Source organism: Pseudochaenichthys georgianus, chromosome 11 (assembly GCF_902827115.2).
Source record: "Pseudochaenichthys georgianus chromosome 11, fPseGeo1.2, whole genome shotgun sequence".
Taxonomy (NCBI): domain Eukaryota; kingdom Metazoa; phylum Chordata; class Actinopteri; order Perciformes; family Channichthyidae; genus Pseudochaenichthys; species Pseudochaenichthys georgianus.
Window position 1 is genome coordinate 14,770,948 of NC_047513.1, and position 17,188 is coordinate 14,788,135.

At 38.2% G+C, this 17,188-nt stretch overlaps 3 protein-coding genes across 3 annotated transcripts; 2 read left to right on the top strand and 1 right to left on the bottom strand.

Annotated features, from left to right (window-relative positions):
• Window positions 1–3: 3 nt before the first annotated feature.
• LOC117455234 (cellular retinoic acid-binding protein 2-like) lies at window positions 4–5,409 on the bottom strand. Its single transcript, XM_034094651.1, has 4 exons — window positions 4,533–5,409; window positions 1,075–1,253; window positions 656–772; window positions 4–342 (listed from the first exon to the last, which is right to left on the bottom strand). Exons 1-4 carry the CDS (start codon window positions 4,615–4,617, stop codon window positions 292–294), a joined length of 432 nt encoding a protein of 143 aa, XP_033950542.1. The 5' UTR covers window positions 4,618–5,409; the 3' UTR covers window positions 4–291.
• Window positions 5,410–7,483: 2,074 nt separating this feature from the next.
• Window positions 7,484–8,713, top strand: mrps21 (mitochondrial ribosomal protein S21). Its single transcript, XM_034094686.2, has 2 exons — window positions 7,484–7,617; window positions 8,277–8,713. The coding sequence occupies exons 1-2, from the start codon at window positions 7,535–7,537 to the stop codon at window positions 8,455–8,457; spliced, it is 264 nt and encodes an 87-aa protein (XP_033950577.1). The 5' UTR covers window positions 7,484–7,534; the 3' UTR covers window positions 8,458–8,713.
• Window positions 8,714–12,645: 3,932 nt separating this feature from the next.
• Window positions 12,646–16,881, top strand: ciarta (circadian associated repressor of transcription a). The gene is made up of 6 exons (XM_034094999.1): window positions 12,646–12,879; window positions 13,916–14,185; window positions 14,278–14,353; window positions 14,467–14,545; window positions 14,662–14,815; window positions 15,227–16,881. The coding sequence occupies exons 2-6, from the start codon at window positions 13,916–13,918 to the stop codon at window positions 15,572–15,574; spliced, it is 927 nt and encodes a 308-aa protein (XP_033950890.1). The 5' UTR covers window positions 12,646–12,879; the 3' UTR covers window positions 15,575–16,881.
• The last annotated feature ends 307 nt before the right edge of the window (window positions 16,882–17,188 follow it).

The window sequence follows — 17,188 nt, forward strand, 5'->3', positions numbered from 1 at the left end:
GAATCTATAAAACAGTTTATTAAAATGTTGAAAAGGATTTAAACACAGCTTTCAGAAAAGGAATGTGTGACATTTATATAAGATACAGAAACAGTTCAGCTGTAGGGGTTACAAAAGCAACTACTGTGCCAACATACATTCATGTAAACTGAAGCCTTTTCTACACAGTGCACTGTTTGAGATCAACATAAGACTGGCTGAGAGAATGAAGGAGAAAACAAGGCGAGTAAATGTAAACCATGCATGAGGCACAAAACAGGAGTATTGCATGTCGGTCTTGAAAATATTTCCTCATTCCCTCTCATAAACTCTGGTGCAGACAACATCCCCTGCAGTCATTGTCTGAAAGAAAACAGCAACAAAAGGAAATGGTTTTCACTTTTCTCATAGGGAACACATTATGAACTAGTTATAAGTTGAATCTCATGAAAAAAGCAGGAAAGAACCCCTGTAGTACAATTCAAGTAGCTCACATATCTAACATGACCGTAAACAATAAAAGTTGTCCTTATTTATGGCTTATAGATGATCTATAAAAGTTCTCAACCAGTGTTTTGTTTTGTAAAGCTAATTGATTATCATTTGAATGTCTTACATTCTATCTATAAGGTCATGTATCGGTGCTTTATACACAGTAATTACCAGAAATACGTACCAGTATCAGTTCTCCATCGTTGGTTACCTCTCGAGTCCACGACGTCTTGGGCCCATCGCCTTTCTGTAAAGTCTGCTCACAGCTAATTTTGCTGTCTGTTTCCCACTTAGGCAAACTCTGCAGGGATTCAAAGAACGCAGAATATAAATCATTCAAGTGCCTATAAAGTCATAAAAGTTGCTTTTCTTTCATTATAACTGGAGCTTAGTGTGCCTATTTCTACATATCAGAAATCTTTTTGGCCTGTCAGGGATTTGTCCTTCACCAATCACTCGGAAAAAGTTTGATGAAGAACAGATCCATGTGCTATCACCAGGGCTGACTCTAGAGTTGCACCAAAATGATTTCCATATGTTTCTTCTGGGCATAGCTTGCCAAATGCTGGTATGCATGCATTGATATTATTCAGGAATGTGTACCGTGCAGGGACGTCCATCCACTGTGGCCTCATTGAAGGACTGGCCCACGGTGAAGGAGACGTGGGTGGTGCGGACGCTGGTGGAAGTCTTGATGGACAGACTGTCATCCTGCTGGGTGATTTCCACTGCCGGGCTGGAGGCCGCTGTCACCGCAATCTTCCTCAGGAGCATATTCACACCTGGTCACACACAAAATGGAAATAAATCCTGTTAGTTGCGAAAACATAACCTATATTGGTTTGTGTTGAGTGCAAAGAATGTAAAGTGGATATGAGTGGTTTTGTAGGTGATAGCCCAAATAACAAAACTGCATCCAGGGCAGATTTGAGGTTTTTACTCTGATTTCTCAACTAAAGTAAAGCATGCAAAAGATTATCTTGCACTATTTTATCCCACTCTGTTTCTTCTTGCACTATTTTATTGTTTTTTACATTTGTTTAATTGTTTTTTGTCTTATATATATTTATGTTGCATTGTTCGAGGAGCATGGGACTTAATATTTGCATTGCCATATATACAGTGTAGCTATATGACAATAAAGCCTTTGAATCTTTGAAAGCAATCTTTAAATCATCAAAACTAATCTTTCACCAACTTTTTAGGTTATTTCTCTAAGGTAATGCAGCTGCGAGCAAGGAATTTTCCTTGCTTGGCGGACCTTGAAACTATGACATCTGATATTTGAAAGCCTCACAAGCCTTTACAACACAAGCAATAACCAAATGAAGTGTACTATTTTCACAACAACTGCGTTTGCTTATTATTCTCAGTTTGCTTTTCCCACAACAAAGGTTATGAAAACAATGCATTTCGGCAGTCATAACGTTTTCATAGCAGTCGGTCACATACATTACACCACAATGATAACATAAGACTGATGAAAAGAGAATATGGCAGTGAACTGTTCATTGTGTTTCCTAGTTTCAAGTCTCTGCACGCTTTTATTTGCTCTACTAAATGAACTTAAAGGTCCCATGTCGTGCTTTTCCGGTTATTACCCGTCCCCTTGTGTGTTATGAAGGCTTTTTTTTCATTCGCGATGTCTCGCTGTCTCGCAGACTCCACGCAGCAAGCAGGAAATGAACCCAGCTCACACTGTCCGCTCCTCGCAGCAGCGAGCCGCGCAACGTCCCGCCAACATGGCACCCAGACCCCACGCAACATTGTCATCTGTTTGTCCTTACTGGTGTCATTTTCTGGTTGCTAACGCGGGCGAGCTGACCAATCAGAGCACAGTGGGCTCATAGGGAGGGGGGGGGGGGGGGGGGGGCAGGAGCTCCAACAAGCCGTTTAGGACAGAGTGAATACACATACTATACAGAGATGCTGTACGAGAAACCAATGTGAGCTTGGAAAATTGCACAACATAAATCTATTCTAGCATACCTCAACAATGGAATTATGATCAGTAGAAATGGCCATGACATGGGACCTTTAAACCAGGGAAATGAAGATACGTTTTTGTGATATTTAAAAAATGGCTGCCAGTAAAGCATACATGAGTTGTTTTTAATTGCAAAATGCAAAACCACTGGTATGGTCTTTTAACCATTCATTACTGTGACATTGTTAAAAACTTCAACACAATATCAAAATTTGGCAACTACCAATTCAACTAAAAACTAAAAAGCTTTTGCATCTCTTTGTTTTCTGTATTTCATATTTTCAATGTTTTTGCAAATGTGTGTGTTTTTCTACCTGCTTTGTATCTGTTGTACTTTTTGTGTCTATTTGTGATCGTTTTTCATTTCGTTTGGTGTCTGTTTATAGTAGTTTCATGAATCTTTGTGGTGGTTTTGGACATTTTGTGGTCATTTTGTGTCTCTTTGTACTCGTACGTGTCTCTGTCTCGCGTCTCTATGAGATTTTATTGAGTAATTTTCTTTCTCTTTGTTGCCTTTTTCAATAAGAAGCTGCAGTAAGGACTTAGCATTGGTAAGGTGAGCAGCCAGTTGATTCAAAGAGCCGCTCTGGCCCTGATGCGCTAGCCCCTTGGGATCTTGAGCGTGGTAGGGCCGTTCTCTAATTTATCCATGTGTTGGTGCTGGATTGGAAGAGATGTGATGTTTTAGGAATGTAAAAAAAATGTAAACGTCCGTCCGTTGATGGTTAGGTTTTTGAAATGATCGATGTGAACTGGAATGCCACATAAAGCTCAAGGCTACCACCACAAATCTGATTTAGTAAAGACCATATTTGCTCATGGGGTGGTACTCGAGGCGGCAATACACACACACACACACACACACACACACACACACACACACACACACACACACAGCCCTAGATTGGGTCAGGGAGGCCCAAGGCAGTGAAGGAAAGTCAGTCTCAGATCCGGCTGGCTGCTGGGGCCCATGTTGAGGCTTAGTTCCGTTTACACTGGCTCTAATTACAACCGCATGAGGAGGACCCTGCTTCAGATGAGTCTAATCTAGCATTCCTCCACAGGCTATTTGTCTTCAGATTTTTAATGGATGCCACTGGTTGGCCCTGGCCTGACCTCTCCATCTCCTGCGCTCTCTCATAACTGCCATCCATACTGTCTCATATACCTTAACATGACCAATATTCCCATAATCACATGTAAGTAGGGCTGGAGCAAACCAGTTTAACCACAGAGAGACACTTTAGACCACTTTGGTTCTCCAGTTGACCTCCTGTTAGCAAAGTGGATTTCCAGGAGATAATGCCACTGACAGCAAGATTGACAGGTCTTTGTGCAGGAGATGCTTCCCTTTCCCTTTTGCATTTTAACAAAGGAGCAGAATGGTTGATGATAAACCGGATAACAATATGATGCCTGACTCTAAACTGGCATCAAATTTACGTTTAGCTTGCAAAGCATTTTCAACTAAAGGTGGAAAACAAGGGGATGCAACCCTGTGGCGAATAGTAACTCAGTACATTTACTCAAATACTGTACCTGACGAAAAGTTAAGTTACTTATTTTCAGTTGATTACTTAAAGTTCTGGCTGCCTCACACTTATTTCTTGACTTCAAATCAGAGGCAATATTGTATGTTTTACTTGACTACATTTTCTTTTGACAATTTGATTTACAGATGAATTACCCAAAATACAAGGAACACATATTGTTTCATGTTTTGCTGACTTTGTTGATCCCTCTGTGAAATTCACAAGCTAATCTGCAGTTTATAGGCAAAATATATACCAATGCTTTACCAGCTGCAACATTAAAGTGATGAAAACATTAATGAATCATTAATCATAATCCATTAATAACATATTTATTTCTAAAACGGGCCTTTATGGTATCTTTTAAATAATTCTGTACTTTTCCTTTACAACGTTGACTGGAAGACTCCTAATTGTATTTTTAGTAGGCTTAGTAGGCTAGACCTCTACAGAGAAAGATTTTTACTTGGCATTTTTTAAGCTAATTAAATAAAAGATCTGCGTGTATAGGCAGCATAACATGCTTTAAATGCATTTCTTACCCAGAGCTTTCAAAAGTTCTTCAAAATGTTGTGAAGTCTTCATTTTCCATTTTCCTGAGAAATCTGGTTTCTTCTCCGTTTCCATTATGTTTGCAGATTGGACGCCGATAGTGTCTGCAGACTCTCCGGTTCTCTGTCTGTGTGTCTGACTGTCCCCTCGGTTAACCGGGTAGTAGAGCAGTCTCCGCTGTCTGCATCTGCGCTGCACTGATTGGCTGACAGCTCTCCTGGATCTGATGCTGGTCCAGCCAATGCAGAGGCCGGGGACAGGGAGGGACTTTCCCCCTGGTTCTGAGTCTACCCTCCACTCCTGTCAGCATGGTGAAATATTTGGATACCAGCTGGAAAATGCACTTCCAGTAAGTCCTTTGATGTTGATGAGCAGCCAGGCCCCGACATTAAGTGTTAATTGATTTTTTTCTCTGGGTGATGCCAAGTGAATTGTCCCAGTGATTTGAGAAATAAGAGGTAATACAACCTAAATAACTTGGCAATTCAATACAAAATGATGACACTTTTCACTCTCATCTTAAGACATGTGTTAAGATATCAGATCTGGAATGTGAAATCAGATATCAGGGTTAATTTATTTTTTCAGAATGTGGGGGTTGCAAAGCTGGTAATGAAAGAGCAAAAATATAAGAGTTACAGCTGAAGGTACCATCAGCATCTTTTCTGAATTAAAACTTTTAAGAGAGACACATCAGTCTAGTTTATTCATTGTTGGCTAATTGTAGAGTACACGCTCATTTCCCAACACTGCTTTATCTGAATTGAGTTACATCTCAGGTCTAAATGTTAAGTTTGTAAACAAACAGAGACCTAAGACACTGTTTACATTCTCATTGAGGTGAAACGGATCCCTCCTCTATTACTCTCAAATTATAATTCGCATTCAAATTGGCATTTAAAATACATTTTTTTAAATGAATACAAATAAATTATGATTTCAAAACAAGAAAAAGTGTGTTAAATTAAATGTTGTAAAACCAAAATAAATGTCTTCTGCCAAATACAGCACAGTCATTTATCTAGTCAATATACACCCACAAAAGTGCAAATACAATACTGTTAGTCCAACAGAAACTGTAATGTTATGCTAGCAACACATTAGCTTCAGGCAGCTATGACAATGCTAGCTTGGTTAGCACTTAAAAAAATACCTTAAACAGTCAAAAAGAGCTGTGAGAAGTGGAGTCTGACAGATAGTAGTACAACAAGGGCATACTAAAGGTGGATAAAGATGCTAAGTCAAAACAATAGAAGGTATTTGTATTCCTGTATGTGTGACCAAAATGGTGGATGTAACAATTTCAACTAAACTGTGCCAGTTGCTAGCAACATAATATCAAACAAAAAACTCCCCAGCGCAATGTTTTAATTAAACCAACTCATTTAAAAACATCTGAAAAAATAGCTGTAGGCCTACGGTCAGTTGTTCGAAGGCCGAAACACAGGATATCAATGCTTTTGTTAGTTGCCAGTGCCACTTATCTATAATATTCCCTTTCAAAGCAGGTGTCGTCAACATCACTTGATAACGTCTCTCAAAATTAGAGAAAGTCTCTATCAACCAAGGACAAAGATGTTAGGCAGGTTGTGCCTGGAATGAATAACTTGGCCTTGCACACTGCCAAAACATAGAAACAAATGTATTAAATTGAGGTGAAGAAGAAGTGTGCTCATGTGCACAAATTATTAAATCAATGTCTCAAATGTTGTAACTGTTTATGGCCATGTCTGATTTAGGTAAATTAGAAAAAACAAGTACATTTTTCAAATGTTTCCCTCAAGTACTATTGATGTAATAGCACCCCATGTGTACAACAAGTAATTGTCAGAGCCTTTATGTGCAAACTTAATTTTCCATATGTTAGTGAGTCTCTCTCTGTTCTTTCTTACTCCAACGCATGCGCTCAAACCTATGGCTCAAACACTGCCAAGAATATTTCATCAGGTGTGGATCAGAAGAGATACCTCTGGAAACATGATGCAGGGCATTCATCCAACAAAAGGAGGCATGATGTTATCAGCGCAGGATTGTCTCAAGCATTCCTCCCTGTGGCACCATCCAGATACTGTCCCCTATTATAGCAACACAGGGATTAACCTCACCAGGTATTTTATACAGAGGGGACATTTAAAAGCACTTTTGAATGCAAAGTAGGCATACCATCCAGGGCATTATTAACCACTGGCTGGCCTCAGACTGGCAATACACAGAGGACAACAGCAGCTCACGGCTGGGAAGAAGAAGAGGAGAATGGCTCTGGTGAAAGGATAACACTGGACACTGCTGTCCCTGTTGCTATGACAATGGGTGTAGTTTCATAATCTGTGATTCCCCTGAAAGCAATCTCCCTTTATAAAAACTATGATAACTGCCGTGGCTCCCTGTGCTTTGGGGAGGGAACATTGCCTCAGCATTCATACATGGTGACTACCTTTATTGCCCCCCCATCTCTAAAACAACAATATAAAATTATATTTCAATGTATAGTATAGAACCTACCAACACAATGTAATATTATGGTATTTACGAAATTATGAAGTTTAATATAAATACACTGAATAATTGAGCTGATGTTCATACAGCAATTATACATATAGACATACATACATACAAACATAAATGATATGTTCAAGAAATAACATGTAACATGTTATTGAAACTCATATGTAAACTCCAAACTACTGTTTGTGTAATTATAATTAATAAATTATGTTACGTATATTCATTGTTCTATTTTTTTAGTTTTGTTTCCTTTGTATATTTATTGTTGGGCAAATACATCTGGAGTATTCGACAAAAAAATAACAATGACAGGTAAACTCCCATGGTAAACTTCAACAAATGACAAAGGTAATTCATGAACATGGGTAAAGCGTCCCCTAGCGTTGATTTAGGGCAAAGACTGTTTATCTTGGGCTTTCTTGGATACGGAACCTTTGTTCGTGCATGTTTCCAGTCGGTGTGGATTCATATAAGCACCGGATTCATAATGTCGAGGCACCTTCGTTTCATTTCGCGGACAGTGATGGTCCAAGACCTCAACGTTGAACAGGCGTACAAGACTTTAACCAGGTCAGGTTCATGCTTTTAATATGAAACATTTTTTAAAGACAACTGTTATCTATTGGACGACAAGCTAATGTTAGCTAAGTTAACGTTAGCCTTCCGCTCAATGTCACAGAGCTGCGCCTGCGCAGTCGTTTTAAGGAGAGCATAATATTGTTTATACACGCTTTTAGATGTTTTTAGGAATGTTGTGAGTTAGACAAAGAGGTAATGAGGATAACGTACACTTCACTAAAAGGTGTTTCAAGTCTAGAGCATGTTAATCACCATACTAGCAATGTATGACATTGTGTCGTACTATATCATGGCCAAGAAATTCGACTGAGCATAATAGCAATCTCACATTGAAACTGAAGTTTAAAATATCATCCATGAGTTGTTCAATAAACACATCTGATAGGTAAAGTTTAAATAATCAATTAAAATTAAAATTGATGGAAAGTATTGGTCTCGATGCTGTCCTAGCTTTGATTATGTTCTTTAAAAAGAAATGTGTAAACATTACCTATGAGAAAATTATAAATCCATTGAACGTTTTCTATGCACTACTTTTACATTTCAGTTGAATGGGCTGACTGAGTCTTTAGTATTGGCTATTAACATTTACCTGTTGGGAATGCAACCCCAAGTGTCAGCTCTTCACATGTTTTCTCTACATACCCCAGGCTTCTGACTCGGGACGGCATTATTGAAACAGTGAAGCGCAAGCGGTACTGCGAGAAGCCCTGCCAAGAGCGTCAGCGGAGGAGCTTTGAGACCTGCAGGCGGATCTACTCAACAGAAATGGGCAGGAAAATTACCTTCATCTCCAGGAAAAACCGAGAGGATCCCTGGCTTGGCTGCTAGTGAAATGGAGTATGATGAAACATGACATTTTCTATGGACCTGTTGAGATAGGGCCAGCAATGTGGAAAACCCCATCAAGATCATGTCCCTTGCTTCTAAATGGACTTTGGTAATACTGATGACTGTATTTCATTGTTCAACAGTAAAAGGAATACGATGTGTATATGTGCATTTATTGTCAAGTCAACTTTGGATTTTTGTTTTTCATTTTCTCCACAAAAAAGGTGGCATTAAAAATTGCATTGCTTGTATTCACTTTTGGTTGTGATGAGCAGATTAATGACAACTTGTTTGAAGACATTTTGTATCTTGAATCTTCCCACACAACCTTGCTATTGAAAAAGCTCAAACATTTACCATAAAACCTTTTGGTGAACAAGAATTTCTCAGCTAAACTGGTATTTAAAAAAATGTCCTCTTATAAGTAAAAAAACCAAGATTTTCAGTTTTACATGATGTAAAATAGAGAAAGGCAGGAAATCATGTCATATGTTAAAGAGTGAAAGAAGCGCTTTCTGACATTTCTGCATGAAAAATGATAATTAACAATTATTATCAAAATAGTTGGCTATATATTTTTTAGCTGACTTACTTGATGAAGCTCTGCATACCAGTATACCTTGCAAGTTGGATGTGACTTCATCGGCTGGATGAACTCAACCAATGCGGGTTAGTTTTTGTGTGGGGCTCGGTCAGCAGTGTTTCCTGCTGTTAATTAATTTAAGGTCACGACTGCACAGTATGGTGTTAATACCCGCAGAGGAAGTCGACCACCTCCCATAAACTTCATTAAGTGAGCAATATTGGCCACACAAATCTGTCAGACCCCGAGCTTTAGCCACAGGTGGCTGTAATGTTTGCTCTAGTTTTCATAATACAGGGGAAGTTAAACATTTGCAGCATGTTCATTTGTTTCAGAGGTTACCAGGGGCCTATACTACGAACCTGGTTCAACCTAACCTGGATATGTTTGAGTTAGCCGGTTGGCCTAATCCAAAACATACGCGCTCTCGCTAAACTGTACTACGACGCTGGTTATCAAGTGGATCGCTCAAGCCAGCCGTGTCCTATCTAGTTAGGTGCGCGTTCACATGAAAGGGGTGGTATCTGGAGCATTCGACCAATCACAAACATGGAGAAGCGTACTGACAGCGCAGCGTCATACTTCCTGAATGAAAAGTGAACTTTAATACTAGTCAAAAATGAAGAAGTTAAACTTTAAACATCCATGACTTAAACACTTTATCCAGGATCAAAGCCACATAGCTGCACCTGCAAGGTGAATACAGCTGGAAAAAGAAAAAGTGTTTGAATGCGTACATTAACAGGTTTATGATATCACTGCCCCGTCTAAAACACGATCTGACTTTAATTACATTTGTCTCGAGTGTTTCGTCAACTTATGTGTTGCTTAAAATAATACTTCTGCATACAGTATGTGACACTGTGAGTGTTGCACGGCCAGATACGGCTCAGCTGACTCAGATAAGGAGATATATGATACATTATGAAGTGATATGCCGCGGACTGTACTTAATGTACTCTGATCCGGTTACTTATGTTGTGGCCGATATTTAAGTAAGCTTTCTTAACGCTAATGTTATAATAGTCAGATTGCTCTGAAGATGGAGGTGATATTCTATTCATGTTCACGTTCACACAGTCGGTGATTTTTGCCGGCCGTCTTTCCTGTATTTCCTTTCTCCTGTAATATGACTTGATCGCTTTAAACTCCGCACACTGAGCTCTGATTGGTCAGCAGGCGGTGCTTTCACTGAGTTGAGCTCTTAGCCTGCAACCTAACCTGGTCCCGACCAGGTTAGCTGCTTAGCATATATTACCATGGAGATCTAGCCTGCTAAAAAGAGAACCAGCTTCGGATGACCGGAAAGCCGGAGTTTTCCCTGAATTTAGCCGGCTAAGCGAAAATCCTGCTTCGCAGTATACCCCCCAGGTCATGTTGATGTCCTGTTGAATGTTAGTCAATGGGTGTCCTTGTGAGGACTCTGAGCGCTGAAGTTAGCTTTTAGATAAAAACAGTTATATGAATATTTCATGCTGTCTGTTAATATAAATCTGTAATCCGTAAGTGTTTTATATCAGCCAAGGGGAGCACATAAGGTGTTGGGTCTGTGTTACTCCTGCTGTCTTTATAACAAACATAGGTTGGGCATTATTGTGATTGTGAAACTTGCAAATGTTTTTTTTGGCCCTTTCCCAAGTTTCGCATTAAAAAACACTGACACTTCCCTATCACTGGAACAGAACAAACAACATGTGGGCAGAAGAAAAGCACATCACTGCTTTAAATACCTTTTTTGACCGCCACGGTGCCACCTGTACAGTACACTCAAAAACCTGATCACACCTGATTAGAAACACGGGCAGCAATTCTCTGTCCTCCCTGAACATATCCAACAGCAACAGTATTACACTTTAATGTTGTCTAATTTCAAATGTCTAATTAAGATGAGACTCGGCTTTTAGAGATGGCCACAATCCATGACCACTCATAAATGTGCCTTGTGTGAAAAGCCAATTTTAACTTATTATCTCCACCAATGCAAAATAGTGTACCAAAGAGGCTTCATAATGAGTTAGGAATTATTTTCTTATTCTTAATTATTTTCAATATCATCAACCAAACTTGCATGTACTTTTTTGCAGCATAAAGACCTGTCAGTATTTGCCACTATTGTTTGTACTACCTCTTTCACCTGATAGCTGTTTGTTCTGATCATATCTATACAAATATCTGTTTTGCAATCAAAACATCTCGGAACAAAATGTCCTTAAGATAAATGTAGGAACATGAATCCTGCCTGTTTTCATAGATCTCCTGATAAAAAAGAACACACAATCTAAGGAACATCTTTGATCTGCCGATATATACTGTATAGTCACCCATTGTGAGAATGCTTGGAAACGGATTTGTCTTGGGAGCTCTGGACAACTTGTATTAAGTAATTTGTGTAGCAATTACAATTCAATATGGTTTAAACTATAAATGTATTTCATACCAGTCTCGTCAGTGGGTTTACTGCCTTGCCAGTACCTGTTACTTGTTCCCTGAACAAATAAAACTAATTATCATTTGACATTATGATCATCATGACCATATGGCTGTTGTTTTGTAAGCAACCTTGGTAGCTATTAAAGTATTTGCCTCAGGCTCCTGCAGGTAGCAGCATTTTATTTTTGTATCCAACAAAAAGGTATTTACTCTTTGGCAAATTGCAATGGTAATATGTAAGTATGTAAGACTGTGTCCCAAGCTATCTTTCCTCTGATAGGCCTATGATGCATCATCTCATAAACGTCTCGGAGGTCGCATTTGGCTTAATTTGCTGAAGGGGTGTGCACTACTCCTTAAATGTACAGCCATAAATGCGTTTAAAACAATATGCGTTGATCTTCTGCTGGAATTTCTTAATGACTTTACTTTTATGATCATTTGGGAGAATGTGGACGGATTTAAAAGGGCTTGCTTGCCATAGAAGTATTGTTGAATTGTACAAATTAATGTGTCTTTTGGCCACTAAAATTGTTTTATAATTTCATGTTTATTGACACCTTAGGATTTGTGTTCACATATCTAGCTTGTCTTACAATCAGTGGGTATTTTTTTGAGAAATAAAAAACAACTTTACATGAAAGTAGACACAAACATATTCATAATCAGTTTTAATGTGCAGTGTTTTATTGTGTTGCTCTCAAAATACAGCCAGACCAATAGCAGCGAAAAGAGTAACAGCAAAAGACTATTGGTACTAATAAAAAATAACAAAATTGTAAAACGAGTGAGGTCAATAATATGAAAAACCCCAATCAGAAAGACATGTGATCATGCAGTTAATTCTAACATAAGTATTGTAACTTAACCGCTAAGCAGGCCAAATGCTTTTGATTTGCATACTAAAATGTCGTGCACATGCTGTATCTGCCGCGTGCTGACTTGTTTCTCTCGATTTCACCAGCAGCCACACCACCAACACGTGCGGCAGAGCGAGGTGCGTCGGCATCTACTCATATACCAGCCAATCAGCGCTGCGGATGCTGCTGATAGGTCAACCTTCGTAGCCAATGAGGGACAAGCGCGAGTCCCCTTCAGCCAATCGCGGCTCCCTGCATGCACTGCACGTGTAGTGTCCGTGTTTTGCTCCGTGGGTACATTTTCTAACAGGTTGGGTATCTGACAAAGTAGACGACACAGGAACAGAGAGTAGAAGAAGGAGCAGGGTGGGACTCACTGCGTCTAAACTGTATCTACGCATCTATCTCTACGAAGCGTTAACTTTGTTAAGGTTACATCTGTAAGGAGTGTCATTGTTTAACTTGGACAAAATAGTTAAACGTGCCTTCTCTCGCGGAGCTGTATTATTTTTACCGATTTTCTAAATCAACTTCTGCTCCAACCTTAAGGTAATACTTGTCTCCATACAACTGTTTTACAGAACGTACTTTGTTTGTCAAAATCCATTCTTAAATTGTTAGTTCAAATATGATACGTAGTCACTTTATTTGTCATAACAATTTTTTCAGAATCGACGCACTTTCATATATTGTGATATATAGGATAGGTAGCCTTAATGAACAATATCAAGTTTCTTAATAGTTAAGGATGTAAAGGTCATATTTTATATTTGTGTGTGCTTGTTGTTTGACTTAAACTAAGAAATAGTGTGTAACCAGCAACCACGTTATACCTATGTTGTCTTAAATTATCAAATTAAATGTCCTTGACAACAGTCATGAAAAACATGCTGAAAACAAGACTTAATCTCAAACAATATATGAGGCAATAGGTGTGTTATTGATGTTGAAGTTTCATGAGGTAATCAGTGGAGGTAAGCATCTGTTCCCAGATGACAAGTGTCCTGAACCGTGGTGTACGTGCACAGACACGGACACACGCCTCTCTTTTTTTTTTTTTTAATTACAGTGAATACCAGAATCTCATGGTGAAACTGCAAAAGTGGACACGCTTAGTCCTACAGTAGCCCATCCTTAGTCTGCCTTCTTTCTATATGAAAATGATGTTGATAATCCAACAAAAGGTATCGTTTGCCTTGTTCTCATCTCGATTATATTCTACTGAGACTTGGTGAACACATCACAGCTATTGGCAACAAACACCATTTCTAATTGGTGATGCGTGATCATAGACTGTATAGTGCGTGATACTGCCAAAAGGTACATCAATACAATGTTTAATGTATTCTAAAAAGAAGAAAGATGAAGATATTTTTTGACCTTTCATTTAGACAGTAGCACATGGATGGACATTTCTTTAAAAAAGAATTTTTTATATTTTTTTTTACTGGAAGACATCAACATATTTCCTTTAGTACAAAGTTAACTAATAATGTAATACTGTAACCCTATTTGATTTAGCCCAGTCCCAGAATTTGAACTGAATGAGTTGTATTTTGACGTTATTATCTTTCTGTCTCCACAGATGAATTCCTTGGGTAGTTCTTCCAAATGGCCATCTTATGACTCACTGTCCTCCAACTCGAGTATGCTCTTCAGTGAGAGTGAGCAGACTGACGATGAAGCAGATGTCTTCTCAGAGGGAGAAGGGGACAGTAGAGGAAACAAGTCCCTCTCAGGGGATGAAAGAATCACACGCTGCCCTGAAAAAACTAAGCATTCCGTCTCTTCTCCTGCTGATGCCACGTTAGGCTCATCTCCTGTAACACCAGGGGACCTGGCCTTCGCTCAGAAAGTGAGAACCCGCCAAAAGATTCTAATATTTGTTATAAGTTGGTTTTTTATTAACTTAATTAGTAAAGCTAATCTTTCTTCTTATTCTTCCAGGTTAGAGATTTGCGGAGGTTTATCTGTCCTTTGGTTGAGCTTCTGCACGGACTGAAAACTGGAAGATTTGACAAAGGTATGTGTTTGTGCAATATTCAACTTTATGACCATCACCTCCAAAGTTGTATTGTTATTACAGTGCCATACATGTTTTGACATTTGGATTTACTTTTTTTTTTATTGTTGCAGGTCTATCAAGTTTCCAGCAGAGTGTTGCAATAGACAGGTTGCAGAGAATACTTGGGATTCTGCAGAGGCCAGAAATGGGGTAAGACTAGCTGCAAGCCTAATATTATCATTGTAGTAACAATCGGGACACTGTCATGCTTATACATAAAGAGTCCTGTCATTAATGCTTGTCCCTGAACTATTTTTGTCCTGCAGTGAGAAATACCTACAAAACCTGCTGCAGATAGAGATGATGCTCAAAATATGGTTCCCTCGGGTGGAATTTCAGTCCAAAGTAATACCGAGCCATACACCCACGCCCACGTTCCGACCACACTGGAGACAGAATCAACTCCACATGCCCGTTAAGGTGAGCTTCATATTAGATGTCACCTTTGCTACCAATGAAAGTGCATGGTCCACATGACCCTGAGATGTTAAAATGTCGAAACTAAACTTTTGACACAACGTTTTCTTTGGAACCAACAAGCATCCATTTGAAATATATATTATAACAACACTGATAAAAATAGATGAAAAGAGAATGAAAACAATATTATTTTAAAGATTTGGTGAATGATATAAGACACTTAAAGATAATATTCAGCAGAGGATGCAAAGACTGCAAGCTTTAACTAAGTCTTTCTTGGTTTAATAGCTGTCAAAATTCAGTTGATAAGAATGGTTTCTTAAATCTGGTGAAGGTGAAATGATCTGTAGTTTTCCTTTGAGACCTTGGTTTATTATGGTTCTTATTTTTGGTGTTTCTTTTCTGTTCCAGAAGAGAAAGCTGAGCTGGTCAGACCCCGAAGACTACAGCAAAATCCCAACCAAGCGCACGCACAATCAACATGAGAGCTGCTTGGCTGCGACCCCACTTAACACCGCTTCCACGTGTCTTCCTGGATCACCCAAAAAACAGAGAAGTCCAGAGGACAAAACCAAAAAACCAGCTGAGGAACACAAGGGTACATTCAACAGTTGCACTTTAAGCAGAAGAGGGGTACATGAGAATCAAGGGCAGTCTGAGGTTTCTCTGCCCTCCTCTTGTGAAAGCCTTGCTACACAAGACAGCTCCGTGTCCTCAAGTGACATCTTGACCACAGCTGACTCCACTTCGCAGGCCTGAGCTGACCTTGCTGCCACATGGAGGTGCAACTGAATGCTTGCCATAGGGCGGACTTCATTACATAAGGATTAAGTTTGGCACAGTGCCAGTCCTTTTTGGCTGTAAGGCATGTAAACGGAAGAGGAGGAATAGAAATGCAAAGAGACACTTATTAACCACTGAATGTCCAGTGCAATTTTGGATTGAATGCACTCTAATCTCTAATCCAAGCAAATGTGTATCGTCTGTCTGTAAAGAGTATCATTTTTGCAGTCATTTACCTTTGAGAATATGTTGGAAATGCTTTAAACACTGGTTAAAAACAGGAATAATATATAAAAAATTTAAATATATTAATAAAGAATTTAGGATGGTTAAAAATATAATTTGGCAGTTTATTGAATGTAACGTGTTGGTGCAAAGACATGTAGCTGCTGCAAAACAACGTGCCAAACCAAACCATTTTGCATCATCATATCACACCTTACTTCACCACTTTATTTATTAGCTGTTAACACACATACATTTGTATTTCTTTGTAAATATAAATAGATGATGGTTACAGATTCAAATGTTGCTGAGGAAATATCAAAACCTAATTGATCGATAATAAATACTTAATACTACTCGTAATTAGTTTTGTTAAAAAAAAAATATTACATGAATTTTAAGCCATCTTTTGTATATTATTAAGCAAACATATTGTATTTGATCCTCTGTACATTTGAAATAAATGTAATTGCATCTTGGATGATACAGAGGAAATGTACATGTACACCTTTCATCAAAGAGTTGCACATATATTTATACAACAAAACAACTTCCATTCCTGATCTCTTTCTTTGTTTGAAAGCATTCGGCCATTTTCACCATATTATAAATCCGATATCATTCATGTTGAATGGTGTTTCATCTCTGGTGGTTTGACACCAGTCAGCCTTACTTATATGACAGACATAAACCTAACAATACATTTGCCTGAAATATCATTATCAATCATACAAAGAGTCACTATCTTATGTATCAAATGTGGTGCTGTGTAGATGCAAAGATTATTTTCTGAGTGATGTTATTTAAAATGTTGTGGAGAGTTGTAGTCTAGTGTTAGGATCTTTTATTTTTCAAAATAGAAAAACTAAAAGAAGAGTAAAAATGTATTTCTCAATTGTACATCTTCAAGTTTTCTTTGTTGTGGGTATTTTTTAAAATTTTTTTTTTTTTTAATGAAATTACTTTATTGATGATTGATTGATAAATGCACATATTTTTATATATTAAATTAATGATGTCCATCAAAATTCAGTGTCTGTTGATTTTCTGGAATTAAAAACACATGTTGGATGAAAAAAAGGTGTCTTGCTTTAATATTGATTCATTATTTGCCAGCTGTTGTGTTGGCAGGTGTTTTTTTTTTTTTTATTTCCTTTTTCTTATAGTGCATGACTTAGAGGCAAATTGAATCGAACACTTAATAATTAATTTTTCTAATTTATCAGTTCATTGATTTTTTCTAATTAAACACTTAAAGTCTATTATTATTTTTGGTAGAGCACACTGCAAACTTTGAAACAGTATCTTGCAAATAAATATTTATACATATGATAAATTAACACTTATACACAGTAAAATGCATTG

Bases quoted from the DNA above. Each gene is read 5' to 3' on its own strand.
- mrps21 (XM_034094686.2), top strand. From the start codon at position 7,535: ATGTCGAGGCACCTTCGTTTCATTTCGCGGACAGTGATGGTCCAAGAC. The intron at 7,618-8,276 runs GTCAGGTTCATG...TACATACCCCAG, and splicing joins GCGTACAAGACTTTAACCAG to GCTTCTGACTCGGGACGGCA.
- ciarta (XM_034094999.1), top strand. From the start codon at position 13,916: ATGAATTCCTTGGGTAGTTCTTCCAAATGGCCATCTTATGACTCACTG. The intron at 14,354-14,466 runs GTATGTGTTTGT...TTATTGTTGCAG, and splicing joins AACTGGAAGATTTGACAAAG to GTCTATCAAGTTTCCAGCAG. The intron at 14,546-14,661 runs GTAAGACTAGCT...TTTGTCCTGCAG, and splicing joins CTGCAGAGGCCAGAAATGGG to TGAGAAATACCTACAAAACC.
- LOC117455234 (XM_034094651.1), bottom strand. From the start codon at position 4,617: ATGGAAACGGAGAAGAAACCAGATTTCTCAGGAAAATGGAAAATGAAG. The intron at 1,254-4,532 runs GTAAGAAATGCA...GTGTGTGACCAG, and splicing joins AGAACTTTTGAAAGCTCTGG to GTGTGAATATGCTCCTGAGG. The intron at 773-1,074 runs GTACACATTCCT...GAATCCCTGCAG, and splicing joins TGGATGGACGTCCCTGCACG to AGTTTGCCTAAGTGGGAAAC.